We start from the raw sequence: 23,353 nt of genomic DNA, 5'->3' as shown, positions 1-23,353 counted from the left end.
TTGGGCATGGTTCAAGCAGTCCTTGTTATCCAGAGTTTTTTGTTGAGAACGACCAAATCATAACTGACAAGCAGATGATTGTTGACAGCTTCAATATGTTTTTTGTTAATATTGGGCCTGAGCTGGCAACAAAAATCCCAATTAATGATGAACAGCCCATGGAACTTATTGGAAAAAATCCTTACTCGATGTTTCTTACTCCGACTGTCGAAAAGGAAGTTTTACAGATTATTCAGAAAAGCAAGAACAAAACATCACGTGACATTTATGACCTCGACATGAGGACAATCCGGAATGTAGCGGAAGAAATCATCAAACCATTCACATACATCTGCAATTTATCTTTTCAACTTGGACAATTTCCTTCACAAATGAAACTCTCAAAAGTCATCCAAATCTTCAAATCTGGAGACAAACACCACTTCACAAATTACCGGCCCGTCTCCCTTCTGCCACAGTTGTCAAAAATATTGGAAAAATTATTTGATAATAGACTTCGTGGCTTCATTGAAAAGCACACATTATTATATGATTGTCAATATGGGTTCCGACAAAATAGGTCAACTTCATTAGCTTTAAGTGATCTAATAGAGAACATTACTAATGGTATCGAGAAAAACAAATTTGTTTTAGGAATTTTTATTGACCTGCAAAAGGCTTTCGATACCATTGACCACCAGATTTTGGTAAATAAACTGGAAAACTATGGCATAAGGGGAGTGGCAGAGAAATGGCTGAAGAGCTACTTGAATGAGAGACAGCAGATTGTTCAGATCGACCAACATCAATCTACACTCATGAACATAACCTGTGGAGTCCCCCAGGGGTCGATACTGGGACCCACCCTATTTATAATGTATATCAATGAAATATGTAAAGTATCAACACTGTTGAAGTTCATCCTCTTTGCTGACGACACAACCATTACATGTGCAGGTGACGACCTGAAGCAACTTCTGGCCTCTGTAACTGAGGAGATGATCAAGTTAAAAACTTGGTTTAATACCAACAAATTGTCTCTGAATTTAAGGAAGACCAAAATCATGCTCTTTAGCAATCGCAAAAGTGAAATACCCATCAGGATTGTTATTGATGATATACCAATAGAATATGTTCAACAAAATTCATTCTTAGGAGTGGTAGTAGATGAAAATATATCATGGAAGCCTCATATAAATTACCTGAGGACAAAAGTTGCTAAATGTGTTGGAATGATGAGGAGATCATGTCATTTATTGAACACCAATGCTCTGCTTTTATTGTATCATTCATTTATTATGTCATATTTAAACTATTGTGTTGAAGTCTGGGGAAATTGTTATAAATCCCATCATCTACAGCCTTTAGTCACTCTGCAGAAAAAGGCCATTAGGATTGTGTCCAATGTTCACTACTTACATCATTCAAATCCACTATTCATGCAGTTAAAGCAACTTAAACTGCACGATGTGATCAATTTTAAAACTGCTCAAATTATGTTTAGGGCATCCCAAAACTCTCTACCATCCAATATACAAAACCTATTCCAGGATAGAGATGCTCACCATAGTTACAGTCTAAGAGGAAACAACAAATTATATTTTCCTAAATTTAGAACAACTTTAAAATCAATGTGTATTTCAGTGCGTGGAGTCAGTCTGTGGAACAACTTAGGGGACGAGTTAAAAACATGTTCTAACATGATTACATTTAAAAGACTGTTTAAAAAAGAAGTACTGAAGAAGTACGAGGAGGAAAGAGAGTGATGCCCTCAGCACAGAGCCATGAGAGAGAGGTGTATGGTCAGAGAGTGTTTGGGCCCGTGTGTGTGTGTGTGTGTGTGTGTGTGTGTGTGAGTGTGTGTGTGTGTGTGTGTGTGTGTGTGTGTGTGTTTTGTCTCGTCTTGTCTTGTCATAGTAACAGTGGTACTATTGTATTGTTAGTGTACAGGAGCTTTTCTTGTTTTTGTTTGTATAGTATTGTTCTTGTATTATATTGTTTATGTTAAATGTGGAATGAGTGAGAGGGGTTGGGATATTATAAGCATCTGCTTCATCCAACCCCTTTTCAAGCCTTGCATAAATGTCCCTGCCAAAATGTTTTAAAAAAAAAGTGTGTTGTTGTACTGTGCAGGTTTGAAATAAATAATTCATTCATTCATAGCAGGGGATTTTAATAAGGCCAATCTGAAGACTGTACTCCCTAAGTTCTACCAGCACGTGAAGTGTTCTACAAGGGGCAAGAACACCCTGGACCACGTGTATACCAACATAAAGCACGCGTACAGAGCTACACCCCTCCCCCAGCTTGGACAGTCAGACCATCTTTCCCTCCTGCTCTCTCCTACCTACACCCCCATCAGACGCCAGGCCAGGCCTATCACAAAGACTGTTATGACCTGGCCTGACGATGCACTCCCCAAACTTCAGGACTGCTTCCAACACACAGACTGGGACCTCTTCCAACAACAGGAGCTGGAGACAGCCACAGGAACGGTGCTGGACTACATAAAGTTCTGCATCGGGAATGTGACTGTGGAAAAAAACATCCGGGTCTACCCCAACAAGAAACCCTGGATGACCAGCCAGGTCCGCACACTCCTCAGGGCCCGCGACGCAGCCTTCAGGTCAGGGGACAGGGCACTGTACAGTGTTGCTAGAGCCGACCTGAAGAGAGGGATTAAAAAAGCAAAGGCGGACCACAGGAGGTGCATAGAGTCCCATCTGTCCATCAAAAACTCACGGGAGGTGTGGCGGGGCATTCATGACATCACGAACTTCAGAGGCTGCAATATGACAACTGCGGATCAGAGTGCGACACTGGCAGAGGAGCTTAACTGTTTCTTTGCCCGTTTCGAAACCCCCCAGCGACACTCATCTGCTCCAGCCCTGCCCCCGCCCCCACCGGGCTCCGGCACCACTCCACTCACTGTACAGGAGCACAGTGTCAGACGAGTGCTCCTGGCTGTGAACCCCAGGAAGGCTACCGGACCAGACGGAGTACCTGGAAAGGTGCTCAGGACGTGCGCCCACCAGCTCGCTCCCCCCCTCACCAGGATCTTCAACCTCTCCCTGGCTCAGGCAGTCATCCCATCCTGCCTGAAGTCATCTACAATAATCCCGGTGCCGAAGAAGTCTCCCATCACCAGCCTGAATGATTACCGACCAGTGGCCCTCACTCCAGTAATCATGAAGTGCTACGAGCGACTTGTTCTCCAGCACATCAAGGACCATATCCCTCCAGACTTCGACCCCCACCAGTTCGCATACCGGGCGAACAGGTCCACAGAGGACTGTTGCTCTCCACTCTGCTCTGAACCACCTGGAGCAGCAGCAGAGCTACGTCCGGATGCTCTCTGTGGACTATAGCTCTGCCTTCAATACAATAATCCCGGACAGACTCTGCAATAAACTGGACACTCTTGGCCTCCCCCCTCTCACAAACGCCTGGATAAGGGACTTCCTAACGGACCGACCCCAGAATGTGAGACTTGGCCCGCACCTCTCATCCTCCCGCACGCTGAGCATCGGCTCCCCACAGGGCTGTGTGCTGAGCCCCCTCCTCTACTGCCTTTACACCCATGACTGCAGTCCGGCCCACAGTGACAACCTTACCGTCAAGTTCGCCGACGATACCACAGTGGTCGGGCTCATCTCCAGGGGTGACGAGGCTGCCTACAGAGAGGAGGTCCTGAAGCTGACGGCCTGGTCTTCGGAGAACAACCTCGCTCTCAACACCAGCAAGACCAGAGAGATCATCGTCGACTTCAGGAGGAGCAGCACCGACCCTGCCCCCCTCTACATCAACGGCGAGCGTGTAGAGAGGGTCCACACCTTCAGGTACCTTGGAGTCCACATCTCTAATGACTTCTCCTGGACAGTCAACACCACATCAATCATCAAGAAGGCTCAGCAACGGCTACACTTCCTTAGAGTCCTCGGGAAGTACAACCTGAAGCCTGACCTGCTGCTGACCTTCTACCGCTCGTCCATCGAGAGCCTGCTGACCTACTGTATTACGGTATGGTACGGCAGCTGCACTGCAGCAGACAGGGAGAGGCTGCAAAGAGTGGTCAAGACGGCTCAGAAGATCATCGGCCGCCCTCTCCCCTCTCTGACGGACATCTACACCTCCCGCTGCCTCAACAGAGCCAGTGCCATCATCAAGGACAGCACCCACCCTGGCTCTGACCTGTTCCACCTGCTGCCCTCTGGGAAGCGCTACAGGTGCATTAAAACCAAAACAAACAGGCTAAAGAACAGCTTCTTCCCCAGGGCCATAACCATCCTGAACGGACTGCCCCATTGTCCCTCATAACTGCCTTCTCTTCGGTGCAATAACCCATTCCACCAACCACCCTGTTTTTGTTTTGTTTTTTCATGTATATATTCATTTCACACCATATTCATTGCACTTCTACATTTTTTATATTTCTATATATTTGCACATTGTTTTTCTAGCATGCACACATCGCACTGTATGGAATGGCCTCAATCTCGTTACCTTGCGTAATGACAATAAAGCTGATTCTGATTCTGATTCTGATTCTGAAAAGGGTCTTGCAAAACAGCTACCAATGCATAATACGACATAATTAAGATTTCAATGCGGCTCGCTGGATGTTTACAAACTATAGGTATGATTCCAATGGCTAGAATCTGCACTTTTGGGTGTCATACGGGTTACTACGGTAACCCTATAGTAACTACTACAGCAGCTCAATTTGGAAGAGGCACGAAGCAGAGTGGGCGGGGCTTGTTTACACAGCAACAAGCCTGACAGGTCCATATTTCTACAACAAAGTTCTGCATCCATCCATCCATTTCCTACCGCTTGTCCCTTTTGGGGTCGCTGGTGCCTATCTCAGTTGCATTCGGGCGGAAGGCGGGGTACACCCTGGACAAGTCGCCACCTCATTTAAGCAAAGTTCTGCAGAATATGTGGATTGTTTTTTTTACCCTTTGCGTTTATATTTCGATGTGTATGTTGCATTTTTGTCGTTCTTGCATGAGGCGGGTGTCCCCTTCTCCCCTCACCGCTCCATATGTGTCCCGACAGGATGACCATCCTTTGATTTGAAAATATGTCGATCAAGGAGGTGGTCTGCAGTGGAGGATGGCGAAACGTTTTACATTCTCCAAAGTGTAGTGTTTTATTGTTCTTACTTAAAATTGTAAATCTGACTTGACCACTAAATGGTAACACCCGAATAAGTTTTTCAACTTGTTTAAGTCGGGGTCCATTGATTCATGATACATATATATACTATCATATATACTATCATCATAATACAGTCATCACACAAGATAATCATCAGGGTGTATACATTGAATTATTTACAATTCATTCTGTATTTTCATGTACATTCTGAGTGTTTTCCAATAAAAACAGAAATTGCATTCCGTTTTTGAGATGGTCTGTTATAAAGTTTTTTTGTGACAGTCATTGAGTGTTTGTACCACCATGTTAGCTTTCATCCTTTTTTGCGGAATCTTGGGATTTTTTTCCCCACGAGTGCAAGTAACCTCCACTGTTTAAAGCAGGCGGCCCTCAAACTTTTTGACTCGGGGGCCGCATTGGGTTAAAAAAAAATTGGCTGGGGGCCGGGCTGTGTGTGTGTGTGTGTGTGTGTGTGTGTGTGTGTGTGTGTGTATATATATATATATATATATATATATATATATATATATATATATATATATATGTGTGTACACACACACACACACACACACACACACACACACACACACACACACACACACACACACACACACACACACACACACACACACACACATAGTCTTTATAATCCATTTTGTCATTTAACATCAATTAACATTGATGTTCATCAACATTTAACATTGTCACGTTATCGATGGGAAAATTCATTTTTAGACAGTATGATTGGCCTGAGCGGCTAGGAGACACCGAGAGTAACAAGCGGTAGAAAATGAATTAGAAAGGAGAGATAAAAAATAAAAATAAAAATAAAAATAATAAAATTAAAATTAAAAATTAAAATTTTTTATTTGGGATTTCCCGTGGGCCGGATTTTGGATGCTGGGGGGCCGGATCCAGCCCGCGGGCCGTAGTTTGGGGACCCCTGGTTTAAAGTGTTAATAAAAAGCGATCATAGCACAAGCACATACAGATTACATGGCCGCATGTAGTGCTGCATTAGCTGCCTCTTTGGAGGACCCGTGTCATGTGACTTCCAACTTAACACTTCATTGGCTGGTTCTGAGACAGCATCGATTGAGTCAAGTCTTAATTTACCGGAAGTGGGTCTTTAGTTTTCATCATCATCATCAAGCTTTATTTATTAAGCGCTTTTCATACAAATGCAAGGCAAAGTGCTTTACAAAGTTAAAAACAATACCCCGGTGACCCATAAGCCCCATTATCTAATACGTAAGCACGGATACAGATACCAAACACAAACACACACACAAGTAACTATATGGACCAATGATTGCATGGCTGAGTACAGAGGAGACATGTGAGTAAACACTATCACAGAAGCCATCTGCACCAGGAGGTCATCAGACCATGGCCACCAGGACGCTGACACAAAAGCGCCCCCACAAGCACGGCCGATAACCCCTGAGGCAGATGGCTCATCTGAGGAACGTTGGAAAATAAAAATAATACAACTTGTAAGATAGTAAGAACCATGGGTAGAGATAAATAATAAAATACAAGTAAGACATATGAAGATTAATAGAACAAAAATTATACATACATACATACAATGTCTATTTCTCAGATGATATAATTGTTGATGACTGAAGTGCTGATATCAACCAAACCTAATCCACCCTCCCCCCCGGATTGTAAATAATGTAAATAATTCAATGTACTCTGTTGATTTACCTGTGTGATGACTGCATTATGCTGATAGTATATATTTGTACCATGAACTGATTACGTGGACCCCGTCTTAAACAAGTTGAAAAACTTATTCGGGTGTTACCATTTAGTGGTCAATTGTACGTAATATGTACTGTACTGTGCAATCTACTAATAAAAGTTTCAATCAATCAATCAATACATACACAGTAAATAAATAACTTAAATAAAATCTTGCATAACTAATAGGATAAAAAGTAAAATACAAATGACTTCAATAAAATAATATAAGGTAAAAGCCAAATCAAAAAGGTGGGTCTTAAGCCTGCCCTTAAAAACATGAACGTTCTCCGCAGCCCTGAGGTCCTCCGGCAAACTATTCCATTATGGCATCATTCCATAATGGTGGAAAGATGCCATCTCGTGACTTTGTGTCCTGACTTTGGGAATAATTAGCAGATGAGTGCCAGAGGATCTCAGGGCTCGGCAAGGTTCATACGGTAAAAGCAAATCTGAAAGATAAGGCCCAAAAAACATTTATAAACCATAAGAAGAACCTTAAAATTGATCCTGACACACACGGGGAGCCAATGCAGAGATTTTAAAACTGGTGTAATGTGACGCTGCAAATTTTTCTACACTGAATTTTTTTTACACTGGATTTTTAAACACTGACTTTTCAAAGGCTGAAATTTTTTACGGGGAATTTTTAAACACATGCATTTTGCTACCGAATTATTTTCACTCAATTGTCAGTATAATTTGATGTTAAAAAAATGTTGTTTACAAAATTCAAATGCAAAAAATACAGGTACTTAATTTCATATAGAAGACAAATAAACAGTGATTCTGATTCCCCATTTTATTATCATTCATTAGTGGCGAGTACCGAAACATTTTGCAATTTATAATGTGTGAGGCACATTTAGGGCTTAAATCTGGATTGCGCTTCTAATATTTAGTGTGTTAGCTTTCTTCGTAGGGAGGGTTCTGGAGCAGAATCTAATCCAGTAATAACAAAATCACAAAAATAGTCACTTAAATTGCAAATATTGATCTGAAATCGGAGGAGAATGTCGAGCTAGCAGGAGGGTTTGGAGGGGTAGGAGCAAGTCGGCGCAGAATCATGAGGTTAAAAAAATTGTGGCAATTATTTGTCAGGTAACATTCGCACATAGCGGGTATGTACTGTATGCGTCTTTTGCACACTAGGTTTTGCATTGACAGTGTCCGTGTAAACAGACAGCTGAGTGTAAATTGCACCGCGGTTAAGTGAGCAAATATTGTTTTTTACGTGGGAAATGTCTCATTCCATGCATTTTCTGCTTTGTTTTAAACTGCGATTGAATTTTTTCACTTAAAGCATTGTAGATTTAGTTGAAAAAGTTAAAAGACAAATGGTGAAGTGAAGTTACTTTTCTGAGGACATATCTGAGGAGACGATTGTCCGTGTTACCCATCGTCATACAAAAACAAAACTCTGAAGGGATTCATGGCAAACTAGGTGACATCAAATTAAACTTTCTTGAGAAATATAACTGCATTAAATGTTGTGCATACATTTGTAACAAAAATAATTGTTGCAGTAAAAATGAGCGATCTCATGAGAGCAAACCAAGGGTCAAGTTGATTCAAAGACATGCATAGTCCTTTGTTGCCCTCACTTCTGTGACATCATTCTCACAAACTCTGTAAAGACATTGAGCACAATTTGAATTAGTCTCATTTGTTGCAAATTCCTGTCAATTTGTTTTCATATTATGTACAGTCGTCCCTCGTATACCACTATTAATTGGGACTGGACAATAAACGAATGTACTCAAAGTAGGTTTATTAGAAATAAATCTAATATTTTCATTGTTAGAGCATAACGAACTGTTTACAACCTCTTAAATGTTTATTTTAACATCATTAGAGCCTTCTAAACATGAAATAACACCAACATAGTCACCTTTCACCAATCTACAAGTGTGCTCTACTGTAGATTAATTATAATACTCATCCTCCAAGCGCCGTTGTTGTCACCCGGCCACTACAACACAGCCACGACATTAAAATACTGTCACATTCCTCTAAGTTAGAACTTGGATTCCATCTGCTGAAACCACAGGTGTAAGTTTTTCTACAAAAACCTGGGGCAACTTGACAGTCGCAGCTATGATCACTAGCTGTGTTGTTAGCATTCCGTGTTATCAGCATTGCGTACGCTGCGTTGTCATTCTACACCGCTAAAGCCACCGTGTTATCAGCATTGCTTACGCTGCGTTGTCATTCTACACCGCTAAAGCCACAGCTGTGTTACTGATGTCGAAGATAAAGTCTATCAAAAAGTTATTCTGCCAAAATTTGGTCGATTTGAGATTTCCATGCCGACGATACAGTAGCGCCAAGATTAGCCACAGTGTTGTTGGCATTATTCACCATTAACCCAGAAACGTAAGTCCTGATTGGTGAATTGATCGCCGCGACATAATAGAAAACAGGTAAAATACTGCACTGTAATACATACATTACATAAATAAAACATGGAGAATATGCTTTTTTTTAGGTTTTAAAAATTATGTAGCGAGGGACGACTGCATTTCTCGTGTTGCTGTTTGTTTCTCACCCTCAAAGTCGACAGTTCCATCCCCATTGCGGTCAGCTTCCCTCACCACCGCGTCAATTTCCTTCTTGCTGGTTTGCGCGCCCAGCAACTTGAACATGGCGTGCCTCAGCTCATCGGAAGTGATGCAGCCATCGCCGTCAACGTCAAACTGCGAGACAGAAATCTAAAGTTATTACAAAAACTCAGCCGCACAGGTGCTGACGACGAGTAGATGGCGAGTGGCCGCATTGCACCAATTTTTTAAAGTCACTGCATTGTCTCCCAGTCCGCTTCTGGGTGGCTTTTAATGTTTTGTTTAGTTTTTAAATGTATTAATGGCGTTGTGTCTTCATATCTATCTGACCAGCTGTTACCATCCTGAGGACCTTTTATTTTTTTATCAAATACCAGAACAAAGACTCATCTGCGGAACACACTGCCGGAGAGCTTCAGGACCGGGGCCAGGCTAAATTGGGGCCCTAAGCATCATTGTTTACACTTTTCATGTCAAACAGTTTTTATACATTTTCAATGAAATTTCAATTTGATTTGATTGCTTTGTACTGAAACATATTCATGGGAAATAAAGTGTTCAATAATTTATGTTTTTAGTGCAAAACAACACATAACAGAATGAAAACACAAGTTCTTAGGACAACCTCGACTGAGATTTGATCACTGTAAAATAAAATGACCAGGCCAGCAATAATATTATGCGCCACAGGAGACAAAAAGGAACATCTGGAGAAATGTGCCATTAAATTATTATCTATGACGAGGCGGTAAATGCGGTACTATTTGATAAGAAGTGCCCTGTTAGTCATTAATTGAAATTTTACATGTGCTTCTTCAGGCCCCCACAGATTGTGGGGCCCTACGCACAGCGCATGTTTTTCTTATAGGGATTGGTGGCCCTGCTCAGAGGCTGTTGATACTTTTAGGTTAATGTTTAAGGCGCACCTTTTTATTTATTTTACTGATCATTTTAAAACTTTTTTGGTTCTTGATTTTTTTATTTATTGTTATTTTCCATTTTATCATAATATCTAGTGTTCTTACCATTACAATATTTGTATTTATATTTTATCTTTACATAAAATTTTAAGATATTTTCAATATTTTTTCGATTAAAAATGATTTTTTTTCATTTATTATCAAACGACGCAGCCTATAAGGAGGGTTCTTAATTTTGCTTTGTATCTAAACATGCTGCATAGCTTTTGCTATGCTTTTTTTGCACGTAGCTGCTGCACTGTTTTTTTGGTGTTTTCCCTAATCAAAGGGTGTTTACCTGCACTTCGCCTGCTCTCTCTGCATCCTGGAGACCAGGTCAACACTGACCGTAACAGCTAAACAAATAAAGTTGTGATTGAATGTAGACAGGGTAACGCTGCCACTCGCGATCACAATAATTTAAACCGTAAATCACCAACAACAGGAAACATGGAGACTAAGCTCACCTCTCTGAAAGCTTCTTTGAGTTCTTTTAGACCAATCATGCCTGCCGTTTCAGCCAAGAGCTTGGGGGTCATCAGTTCCTGAAAGTCGTCAAAGTCCACTCGTCCTCCCACTGTCATGATAAATGTTTGGGATGGATAAACTACCAGCTAGTAATTAAAATACACAGAAAATAATGTGAAAGATATTACATTTGCTCGTAAAGCTCCAATTAACACCTCTATTGCAAACAACCAATCCCCAATTAGCTTTGGATCAAACAGCTGTGGCTGGAGACAACCTCTTGGTGTAGTTTTTATTGCCACCACGGGATGGAAGTACAGTAGCTGCATTATAAGTATGATGACTGGTCGACATCCAGCAGCCTTATTTACCTCTTCATGCGCTTTAAAACTGTTACACTTGCCGTACTTTTGTTCACAAAAAAAAAACACATCAGCGCTGTTAATGCTAGCCAATACAACATTGGTTCTGTTGTTGCTGCCGTAAAATATGAATATGTGGTCAAGGCCTTCACTTTCCCTTGCACTCCGAATGTATTTGGGTAAAAATAATAAATAATAACTTGTTGCCTGCTTCCAAAAACCAATTACAGCATTTATGTTAGGTATTCTTGTTATGACAGTTGATGATGGCAACATACAGAAAATAAATTCACATTAATATAAGCTTTTCTTAATCACATTGCTTCTGTATATTATTATGAACAGTTGTTATTAGGAACTTCAAAAATATTATTGTATTTCAGTATATGATCGAAAAATGTCAAATAAGTCAACTATAACACCTTAATCGTTGGCTATGTCTGACAATATTAAATCAAATATGCAGTACTTATTCCTTTATACTGACAATTTTCAGCACTGTTTCACATAGAAATATTGTCTCACTCTGACAAAAAGCGATTTATAATCTAATCTTTTTTTTTTGTGCGTAACAGATGAGCGATCATATGCAAACGAGAGCATCAAAGCGTGTAAAACACATTTCCTGCAAACCCTGCTTTACATAAACTTAGTTTTAGTCATGCATCCATTTTTAGTTCTATGTCATCAGAAAAAAAACAAAGTTTTTTCCTACTGCACCCATAAAACATAAGTAAATATTCCAACATTTAACAAAATAATACACAAATAATGATATTAGCAATTGCATTAGATGTATTACTCCAGTCGACATTACTTACAGTTCATGTTGATGTTTTGGCTGAGTTGTATCAGTTCCATTTCGGTTGGCATGTAACCCATGGTCCTCATCAGGTTACCCAAGTCTTTACAGGTTATGAAGCCATCTTTGTCTTTATCAAACTCCACAAAAGCCTCACGTAACTCTAGAGGGCATGCGGACATAAGGCCAGAGTATAAAAATTGCCCATTTTTGTTAATCATGGGAGACAGGATATGAAAAATGGATTACCTTCTACCTCCTCGTGGGTGAGGGTTCTCTGCAAAACATTAAAAGTGGGTGTTGAAAATGAAAAGCAAGGTTTAAGGCGTTTTCATAGTAAACAATTTAACTAGCGGCCCAGGGGCCACCATACAACACTGGCCCCCCGAATTCAGGTAAAAACTTAGTAGACAAAAATTTTTGCAGAAAACTTCTAACACTCGAGTGGTCTTTGTCACGGCGGGGTCGCATTTTACTGCGTGGATTGTTCTCCCAGGATGCATTGGGAACTCCGGAGGCAAGGTGCAGGTAAGGAAATTATTTATTGTCCATAAGTCATGCAACGTACCAACGAAGAAAACAAACATGCCGATAGCACGGGAAGCTAAGGAAAAAGGTCAGTGCGAAAGCTCAGCATATCAACAGGCATTGGAATCAAACAAAGTAGCCGTCGTAACTGTTGCGTGGAAGCAAATAAGAAAACCAGACTGAGTGTGGCAAAAAGCAGGGAATAAGTAGCTCTCTGATTAGTGCCCAGGAGCAGGTGAGCGTCCCGAACACTAATCAGAGGCAGGTGGAAACAATCTGCAGTCATGGCAACTAAAACACAAACCCAGGAGTGCTCAAAACAGGAACTGATGGAGTCAAAAACTAAACAAACCCGATCCGGGTAGCGGATCATGACAGTCCTTTTGTATAGACGAACTTGGGCCACTGTAAACACTTTGGCAGATCCTTGCATTAACATTTTAACCTTGCGAGCATACATAGAACACTGGTGCCCAAACTTGTGATTTACATAACTGAGGCGTTCCTCAAGGCACCCATATAAGTCCTTTCCATCGTAATGTGACTTATGTAACTAAGGTTATGCTTATTTACTTCAGACGCAGTCAGTCATTTTTTCAACTTCTTTTGTGGTGTTCCTCAAGGTTCAATTTTAGGTCCTCTCTTTTTCGTCATTTGGGATATTCAACTGAGTTCAGTTCACCAAATTTGTGAGAGACTCACATTTTTGCAGCAGCATAACTGTAACTACCATTGAGGACACTGAGGTCATGTCCTCTGTATTTTTTTAAGTGACAAAACTGTACATCACCATATGGTACATCATTTTCTCTCATCATACAATCTTTGGTCATTCACAGCGTGCTGCAACTGCAGACATCGTGACGCAATGAAGTCCACTTTTACTTTAAACTACTGTTTTCCTGATATCAATATTTTGGTACCATTTTTGGCTTTATTTTAACAAAAAACATTTGAATACATTAAACATATTTTTCTCATTGCAGGTTTGTCCTTAAATAAAATAGTGAACATACAAGACAACTTGTCTATTATTAGTAATTAAACAAACAAAGGCTCCTAATTTAGTCTGCTGCCATATGCAGTAACATATTGTGTTATTTTCCATTCTAATATTCTGTCAACATTATTAAGGACAAGCGGCAGAAAATGAATTATTAATCTACTTGTTCATTTACTGTTAATATCTGCTTATTTTCTCTTTTAACATGTTCTATCTACACTTCTGTTAAGATGTAGTAATAATGTATTCTTCTGTTGTTTGGATGCTTTACATTAGTTTTGGATGATACCACAAATTTAGGTATCGATCCGATACCAATTCGTTACAGGATCACACATTGGTCATATTCAAAGTCCTCATGTGTCCAGGGACATATTTCCTGAATTTATAAACATAATATAAATTTTTTTTTAAACGAAAAAAGATTTTGTGATGCTAAAAAATCGATGTAATCATAGTAGTATCGACTAGATATGCTCCTTTACTTAGTATCATTACAGTGGATGTTAGGTGTAGATCCACCAATGGCGTTTTTTTACTTTTTGACGCCGGTGAGCTATGGTGTGTAGTGAAGCATGTTTGCTATTCCTCGTCCTGCAGGGATGATACTTGTAAGAAACTTACTTTATTTGGCGCCACGAAGGCGAGGATTGGTTGGGGGACCGGTACTTTTCAGAGGCGGTATAGTACCGAATATGATTCATTAGTATCGCGGTATTATACCAATACCGGTATATCGTACAACCCTACTTTAAACATTATCCAATCCGAAATGTGCTGTCAACATAAATTATACCAGCTCAGTGGCCATGCGGTTAGAGTGTCCGCCCTGAGACTGGGAGGTTGCGAGTTCAAACCCCGGCCGAGTCATACCAAAGACTACAAAAAATGGGACCCATTACGTCCCTGCTTGGCACTCAGCATCAAGGGTTGGAATTGGGGGTTAAATCACCAAAATGATTCCCGAGCACGGCGCACGCTGCTGCTCACTGCTCCCCTCACCTCCCAGGGGGTGAACATGGGGATGGGTCAAATGCAAATTTCACCACACCTAGTGTGTGTGTCAGTGACGTGCAGGGGCGGGGCCTCACCTGCCATCAAGGAAAGAAAAAAAAGATAAAAAGAAACATTTTTTATTAAATTGTTATATGTATCCAGTGATTATACTATAAAGTTATTTTCCATTTAACTTCACCAGTTTTAGATTATTTTTATTTAAAATCACTGAATTTTCACATTTGCTGTTCAAATACTGAGAAGAGATGGTGCGGTGATCAGCAGCCAGTTGAGGCACGTCACTCAGTTGTGCCTCAACATGGATTGCGGACTCGGCTAACTGCTGGCCTGCTGTGCAGTGAGACCGTATTGCTATATGAATTATATTATACATTTCCATAGTTTATTAGCTGAGGTATATAATGTCCAGTGTATTTTGTCAACAACTGTATGTGTGTAACGTATTTCTTGTGCTGAGCGATCATAAAAAGGCTGCAAAAGACGCACTGGCTGAGGCTCGCAGTAATCCCGCCTCCTGCATCCCCGCCGTAGAATGCCCACCTGATGGGAGTGTTATATCAACTAAAGCCCACTCTTAAACTTTCCACGTGCAAGATTGAATCTATTTAAAAAAGTTATTTCATAAGAAGCCAAAAAGTCCAAAAACAATAATGTTCGTGTTGGAGGAGTTGTGAATGACTGCAGGGCCACAACATTAGGTACACCTGCAGACTGCAGGTGTACCTAATTCACAACTCCTCCAACACGAACATTATTGTTTTTGCACTTTTTGGCTTCTTATTAAATAACTTTTGTAACCTATTTTTATGGGCTTTCCTCTTTGTGATGTTACGTTCCTGTTATGCGCTGTTATACAGTATATGCCTTGAGCTCTTATTTTGAAGGCACTAAGAGCGGAAGTGATGACACGTTGGAGTGGAACGGAGGTTTTTGAAAGAATGTAAATAAAGTGGTCCTCGTGTAAACTGGAGCCTCCGTGTTTGTTATTTTGTAGTTTCATACAGTATAGGCGACATTTATAAACCCTCGGTTACACTTTTTAAAATAGATTCAATCTTGCACATGGAAAGTTTAAGTGAGGGCTTTAGTTGATATAGCACTCCCGTCAGGACAACAGCGGCGCATGGACTTCATTTATAAGTAAAGGTAAGACCATAATAACGTTTATTTTTATTAAATCTGCTTTTTTGTGTGCTACAGTTTGTATGTGTAAAGTTAAAGTTAAGTTAAAGTACCAATGATTGTCACACACACTAGGTGTAATGAAATGTGTCCTATGCATTTGACCCATCCCCTTGATCACCCCCTGGGAGGTGAGGGGAGCAGTGGGCAGCAGCGGCGCCGCGCCCGGGAATAATTTTTGGTGATTTAACCCCCAATTCCAACCCTTGATGCTGAGTGCCAAGCAGGGAAGAATGCTGGTATGAGCTTTTAAACATAACCCGTTAACTGCTGCCAATCAAATGGTGAATAAGATACTCTTTAGGGTTCATATGTTTTTAAATCTGACTGTGATGAAGTCAGTGCCTCGCCAGCCATCAACCTCACCGCACGTCACTGGTGTGTGTGACAATCATTGGAACTTTAATTTTATATCGTTGTCTAGTCAGGTGCCGCCCTCATGGCTTTGTTAGATGATTAGAACATGAAGACACATTTTGCCTCGTAACTTTTGGTGGCACGTGTCATTAGCACTAAAGCTACAAGGTAGAGACCGTGCGTTCAATTCCATGTCAAGGTAAGGTATACATGATGTTAAGTTTTCAAATTGATGTTTTAATGATGTTAAAACTGTTTATTACATTAAATGTCAGCATAGTAATTAAAAAAGTGGATTGTTAATTGTGTTGCTGAGGGTAATATTGTTTATATGCTGCTGGATACCCATGATTTCAGCCTTTCAAAAGCTCCTCTTGGACCACCAAAGTTTTGACCTCGGCATTTGTCAAATCCTGGTTACGGCCCTGCACTAGACCAGTGATTCTCAAACTTTTTTCACCAAGTACCACCCCAAAAAAAACTTGACTCTGCAAGTACCACCATGACGATCGACATTGAACTACAGTAGCGTAGTAGGCCTAAGTATTCATTAAAAACAATGCAGAGGCTTTATTTAACAGGTATTTTTGTATTATTTTTGGTCACTGTAACATTACACACAGTTTGAACAGTAACACTGTTTAAATATCGAAAAATAAAACACTGCACTGATGGAGCCCGTGTATCACTACTGGAACATGTACCACAGTTTGAGAATCCCTGCACTAGAGTGCTGTCGGAAATGTTCTTTGACTAGCTTTTTTGTAGTAGGTCTTTAAAAACAGCAGAGCACTCCTGTAACTCTGACAAACTAAATAGACCAAAATGTCTACTGTAGAGGACGCTAGTTCTCTGGAATATACAAAATAAGAATAATACTGTAGGGGCAAGTTCGGCTTTCTGGAAATGTGGCCCCCAAATCAATCTAGTTGACTATCCCTGCTGTACAGTATGTACCAACATATTATTTCTGGACACTTCTTGGTAAATGTTATATAAAACAGTACTGTATTGACATTTTGTCCAAAAAAAAAAAAAATTAGAATTTTCTTGTTGTATGTAATAATAACATATAACACCTTATATATATATATATATATATATATATATATATATATATATATATATATATATATATATATATATATATATATATATATATATATATATATATATATATATATATATATATCTATCTATCTATCTATATCTATCTATATATACATATGTATATATATATATATATATATATATATATACACACACACACATACATACAAGTATATATACACATGCATATACATATACACAGTACATATACATATATGTATCATAGATTTGCATTTGTTTTTATTATTATGTCACCATTTTAATATGCAAATCTACCATTTGACGAATGTCAATACAGGTGAACAAGTAAATTGTACAGTAAGCCTACAGTATAAAAGATTAAGGGTAACGGTGTCTGCATAAGGTTACAATATACAAGTATTTTTTTAATGTAATGTACAAACCCCATTTCCATATGAGTTGGGAAATTGTGTTAGATGTAAATATAAACGGAATACAAACGTATGTGCATGCCTAAAATAAATAGCAGTCCCAATTAACATTTAATAATATCAATATAACACACATTTAGCCATAAACACAACCCCATATTTCTGCAAAAAATTTATTAAGTTGAACTTTTAGCTTGTCTCTTTGAATATTTTGCTTGTAATTCCTTGAAATGTGACTTACTTGTCTCCTCGACGCCCCTTTGAGGAAGATGCAGGCTTGTTTCTGGCTCATGTCTGCTTTTGTAAAGAAATATATATTAAAAAAGCACGTATTTTATGTATGTATGTATGTATATATATATGTATGCTGTCTTTATTGAGTGTGCGTATGTTGAGTGTCAAATGTGATCACTTGCTGATGTGTGTATGTCAGAGAGGAGGGATGAAGTCTCTGGTGGATTATCTCTGCAGCTTTGGTCTGGAAAAGAAACATGGGCTTAATGATGTACATATACACATTTGCAATGTTGTGTGTACGGTGCACATTCAGACCGGGACATCATTTGACGTAAATCCAAGGAAAATAGGAATAGGATGGAACATTTTTGTTGTTGTTGAAAGTTAAAGGAGCTGTTTGCAGCTTGCTCAAAGTTCAATTTTGTTAAGCCAAAAACGAGAACAAAAACAAAACAAATGTATTTTTAAATATTTTTCACAAGTACTTATTACATTGAATAAAAAAAATGCTTGTCGGCCCGAGAAAATTGTCTGCTGTTCAGGCTTGTTACTCACTCAAGAGAAACTACTAACAATCTGCAGTCATGCTGTTATGATAGCTAAACCGCTAACAACACACAAAGCTAATGGATGTAGTAAGGATGTAAAAGCTGTAAGATGGCGAGATATAATACTTCAAACTATGAGTGTTCTGATACAACTTTTTCCACTTCTGATTCGATACAAATATTGGAGCCTTGAGTATTGACCGATACTGATATTAAAGGCCTACTGAAATGTGATTTTCTTATTTAAACGGGGATAGCAGGTCCATTCTATGTGTCATACTTGATCATTTCGCGATATTGCCATATTTTTGCTGAAAGGATTTAGTAGAGAACATCGACGATAAAGTTCGCAACTTTTGGTTGCTGATAAAAAAGCCTTGCCTGTACCGGAAGTAGCAGACGATATGCGCGTGACGTCACAGGTTGTGGAGCTCCTCACATCTGCACATTGTTTACAATCATGGCCACCAGCAGCGAGAGCGATTCGGACCGAGAAAACGACGATTTCCCCATTAATTTGAGCGAGGATGAAAGATTTGTGGATGAGGAAAGTGAGAGTGAAGGACTAAAGGGCAGTGGGAGCGATTCAGATAGGGAAGATGCTGTGAGAGGCGGGTGGGACCTGATATTCAGCTGGGAATGACTAAAACAGTAAATAAACACAAGACATATATATACTCTATTAGCCACAACACAACCAGGCTTATATTTAATATGCCACAAATTAATCCCGCATAACAAACACCTCCCCCCTCCCGTCCATATAACCCACCAATACAACTCAAACACCTGCACAACACACTCAATCCCACAGCTCAAAGTACCGTTCACCTCCCCAAAGTTCATACAGCACATATATTTCCCCAAAGTTACGTAAGTGACATGCACATAGCGGCACGCACGTACAGGCAAGCGATCAAATGTTTGGAAGCCGCAGCTGCATGCGTACTCACGGTACCGCGTCTGCGCATTCAACTTAAAGTCCTCCTGGTAAGAGTCTCCCAGTTCTCCACAGGCCAATGGTAAAGCTTGACTGTCATCTTTCGGGAATGTAAACAATTAAACACCGGCTGTGTTTGTGTTGCTGCAGCCGCCCGCAATACACCGCTTCCCACCTACAGCTTTCTTCTTTGCTGTCTCCATTGTTCATTGAACAAATTGCAAAAGATTCACCAACACAGATGTCCAGAATACTGTGGAATTTTGCGATGAAAACAGACGACTTAATAGCTGGCCACCATGCTGTCCCAAAATGTCCTCTACAATCCGTGACGTCACGTGCCGGCGTCATCATACCGAGACGTTTTCAGCAGAATATTTTGCGCGAAATTTAAAATTGCACTTTAGTAAGCTAACCCGGCCGTATTGAAATGTGTTGCAATGTTAAGATTTCATCATTGATATATAAACTATCAGACTGCGTGGTCGGTAGTAGTGGGTTTCAGTAGGCCTTTAATTAATACATGGAACCAGGAAGGGAAATCGCAAAGTCCCTGCCTGCAAATTTATTTATTTATCTCAGTTTGATACATTTTGTATTATTTGCACAACAATGGTATTTATTTTACGTAGAAATAATAATTTTCTATTTTATTTATGTTGTTTAATTCTGTACTACTTACACAGTTTCTTTTCTGTGCTGTTAATACCCATCTTGACTAACTGGGTTAATAAAAGTGCCACTGACTGTTTACAGTACAGTTGTTATTCACTTCAATTTCATTGAATATCGCTCAAAAATGAAAATCGTTATATATATACTTTCACCGAAAAATATAATAAGATGTATATCGAATATCGAGTTTAAGTAAAAAAGATGTAGGAATGACATTTAGATGTTAGCTTTGCACAAGGCAACGACCTGTAGGACTGCTTGTGTCAAAGGACATTTTACATGCAAGCCAATATCATCCAATACTTTTTTTTTTTTGCTGATATTGGACCGATATCAATATCGAATTGGGCCACCAATGGAAAATTAGCGCCCTAAAGGCATCTGTTATGGTTACAGAGGGAGTGTAGACGGCACAGACCACATGGGGGCAATATAGCTCTATGATTTAGTATATATATATATATATATATATATATATATATATATATATATATATATATATATACAGTGTTTCCCACACATTCATTTATTTGTGGCGGCCCGCCACGAAAGAATTACGTCCGCCACAAATAGATTTTTCGGCTTTTGACTCGCTCAACCGCTCATAAAAGCTGTGAATGTTGCTTGTAGTTACACCTCCGGTGCAGTAGGTGGCGGTAGCCTACTATGCATTGTAACTCCGCCAATAGCACTTAATTCACCTGGTGGGCCAGAAGAAGAAGAAGAAGAAGAAGAAGAAGAAGAAGAAGAAGAGGGACGGACGGGATCAAAATATTCGCCGGCTACTTTTCATAATGATGGCGCTTCCTACGTTTCTACCTCAAACGTCCAAAAGCTGCTGAAAGCCTTGATCCAGGATGCCATGGGGAAAAAAACTTAAATGGTGCCTTTTGGCGATAGTTAGCAGCTTGGTGGCTCATAGCCGGCTAGCTAGCGCTTGCTAGCATGGTAGCATTGCTTCATTTTTACAGGTGTTATAGGTAGATAGTAGTGATGGGTCCGGCAACACCGATGCATCGGCGCATGCGTCGAGCTCATAGAGCGAAACCCTGTGTCGGTGAGCGTACGGATTTTAGAAAGTCACGTGATCGATCATGAGCTGTTTTGGTCACGTGACCGATACGCGAACTGTGTCGCACTGACGCCTCCTCTGTGCCCTGTGGCGGCTCTTTTCTACAGCCGGAGAAATAATAACTAAGAAGAGAAAGCGTCTAAAATTGAATACGTTGGAAAAACTGTTTTTTAAAAAAAATAAAAATGTGTAAAAAAAAAAATTATAAAAATTTCCAGGTCCACAAGCATCCTCATTCACAACACGTTCTCTTAGATTTCCATGTTATGATACATGTTCACATTATTTATTGACTGTATCTAAAAAAGACAAAAAATATATTTTTATTTAAATGAAGTTATGAAATAATCCTAAATGAAATGCAATGACTTGGTTTATATTATTGTATATACTAGGTCAGTGGTTCTCAACCTTTTTTCAGCAATGTACCCCCTGTGAATTTTTTTTTAATTCGAGTACCCCCTAATCAGAGCAAAGCATTTTTGGTTGAAAAAAAAAAGATGAAGTAAAATACAGCACTATGTCATCAGTTTCTGATTTATTAAATTGTATAACATATAAATATTGCTCATTTGTAGTGGTCTTTCTTGAACTATTTGGAAAAAAAGATATAAAAATAGCTAAAAACCTGTTGAAAAATAAACAAGTGATTCAATTATAAATAAAGATTTCTACACCTAGAAGTAATAATCAACTAAAAGTGCTCTCTTTGGGGATTGTATTAGAGCTCCATCTGGATTCATGAACTTAATTCTAAACATTTCTTCACAAAAAAAAAAAATCTTTAACATCAATATTTATGGAACATGTCCACAAAAAATCTATCTGTCAACACTGAATATTGCATTGTTGCATTTCTTTTCACAGTTCTTTTTGACAGACATTTTAGTGACAAACCTGAGCTTGTGCTTCACGGAGTTTATGAACTTACATTCATATTTTGTTGAAGTATTATTCAATAAATATATTTATAAAGGATTTTTGAATTGTTGCTATTTTTAGAATATTTTTTTTAAATCTCACGTACCCCTTGGCATACCTTCAAGTACCCCCAGGGGTACGCGTACCCCATTTGAGAACCACTGTACTAGGTCATAAAATCAGTGTCAGTTGAGTCGGTCCACAGGTTGCCTGTAGGGATTTTTAATGTCCAGCAGATGTCAGTATTTAGTGACACAGTATCGACACAGTATCAATACAGTTTTGCAATGTGTCGAAACGCTTCATGAGGCCTCATCAACCCATCACTAGTAGATAGGTTATAGCTGCATCGCTCGCGGCTCGTCATATATTTAACGTTAATCCGCGATTTCACCGAGCATTTCACTGACGGTGAGCAGCCTGACGCTGCTTCATTAACACCGCCGCTGTTTGACTCGGGGGCCGGGCAGACGCACGTAGTAACAGTCACGTGTTTTCATACCGACGAGCTAATGTGTCCAGGTTATAACCCTGTTGTCAATAAACACACATGGACTGAAGCTAAATTGTCCACTGCAGCATGTGAATGCAATGAAAATAATAAAATCTGAGCCAACCAGCTGTTAAAATGTTGTCCAGGTTAATGTTTTGGCCATTAAAGGCCCTTCATTTCAAGATTTCAACTGTGATCTGGCTTTAAACAGGTGGCTGACCTGTTCAGATGAGTGTAACTGCTACTGGTCAAATAATGTGAAATAGCATTTATTTTACATGTATGCAATGCCATTTCAATGTAATTATAGATAATAATAATAATAAATACTGTGTAGTGTTGTAAATAGTCAACGGGAAGAATTTTAGTAAGATATAAGCCATGAGCACTACACAGCCAGAAAAAAACCTAGGCAGGACAAGTACAAATATTAGGGCAAGTAGATTTGAGAAGTCAGGCAAGTAGAAAAAAACCTTAACGTTGAACCCTGCATGTGTTGAGCTGCTGCCGCTTAAGGTTAGACGGCACTGTACATAGAGCGGTTCTGCTCGTTAGTAATAAATTCTAATGTTGGATGTTCACTCCTTCACACAGATGAGTATAGAAAAATATTTTCAACGGCCGAAAAGGGCTCGACTTGGAGAGGAGGTAGACCTACAGTACAGGTGCGACCAGTTCAGCAGCAGCAGGAGGAGGAGGAGGAGGAGGTTGACTGACTGTGGCAGGACACCTCTGCCTCTGTTTCACTTCATGTTGCTGGTAAATAATATGGTTGTAGTAGTAGGCTAAAGTTAAATTATTTAGTATTCACTAATTAAAGGGGCAGAGCTTTAAGAGA

At 39.6% G+C, this 23,353-nt stretch overlaps 1 protein-coding gene across 5 annotated transcripts in view; it reads right to left on the bottom strand.

Annotated features, from left to right (window-relative positions):
- Window positions 1-5,784: 5,784 nt before the first annotated feature.
- cabp5b (calcium binding protein 5b) overlaps window positions 5,785-23,353 on the bottom strand; it is a 42,735-nt gene continuing 25,166 nt past the window's right edge. For 2 of the 5 annotated variants that reach the window (XM_061974084.2, XM_061974081.2), the window contains exons 3-9: window positions 18,042-18,107; window positions 17,871-17,923; window positions 12,290-12,317; window positions 12,060-12,203; window positions 10,876-10,985; window positions 9,437-9,584; window positions 5,785-8,517 (exon numbers count right to left, since the gene is read on the bottom strand). In XM_061974084.2, the coding sequence (XP_061830068.1) occupies window positions 8,489-8,517; window positions 9,437-9,584; window positions 10,876-10,985; window positions 12,060-12,203; window positions 12,290-12,317; window positions 17,871-17,921 (510 nt within the window). In that variant the 5' untranslated portion in view covers window positions 17,922-17,923; window positions 18,042-18,107 and the 3' untranslated portion in view covers window positions 5,785-8,488. Of the gene's footprint in view, window positions 8,518-9,436; window positions 9,585-10,875; window positions 10,986-12,059; window positions 12,204-12,289; window positions 12,318-17,870; window positions 18,108-23,353 lie in introns of all 5 variants that reach the window. The other 3 variants (XM_061974080.2, XM_061974085.2, XM_061974082.2) reach the window with 2 other exon arrangements.

Source organism: Nerophis lumbriciformis, linkage group LG22 (assembly GCF_033978685.3).
Source record: "Nerophis lumbriciformis linkage group LG22, RoL_Nlum_v2.1, whole genome shotgun sequence".
NCBI lineage: Eukaryota > Metazoa > Chordata > Actinopteri > Syngnathiformes > Syngnathidae > Nerophis > Nerophis lumbriciformis.
This window is presented reverse-complemented; position numbering and strand designations above follow the sequence as displayed.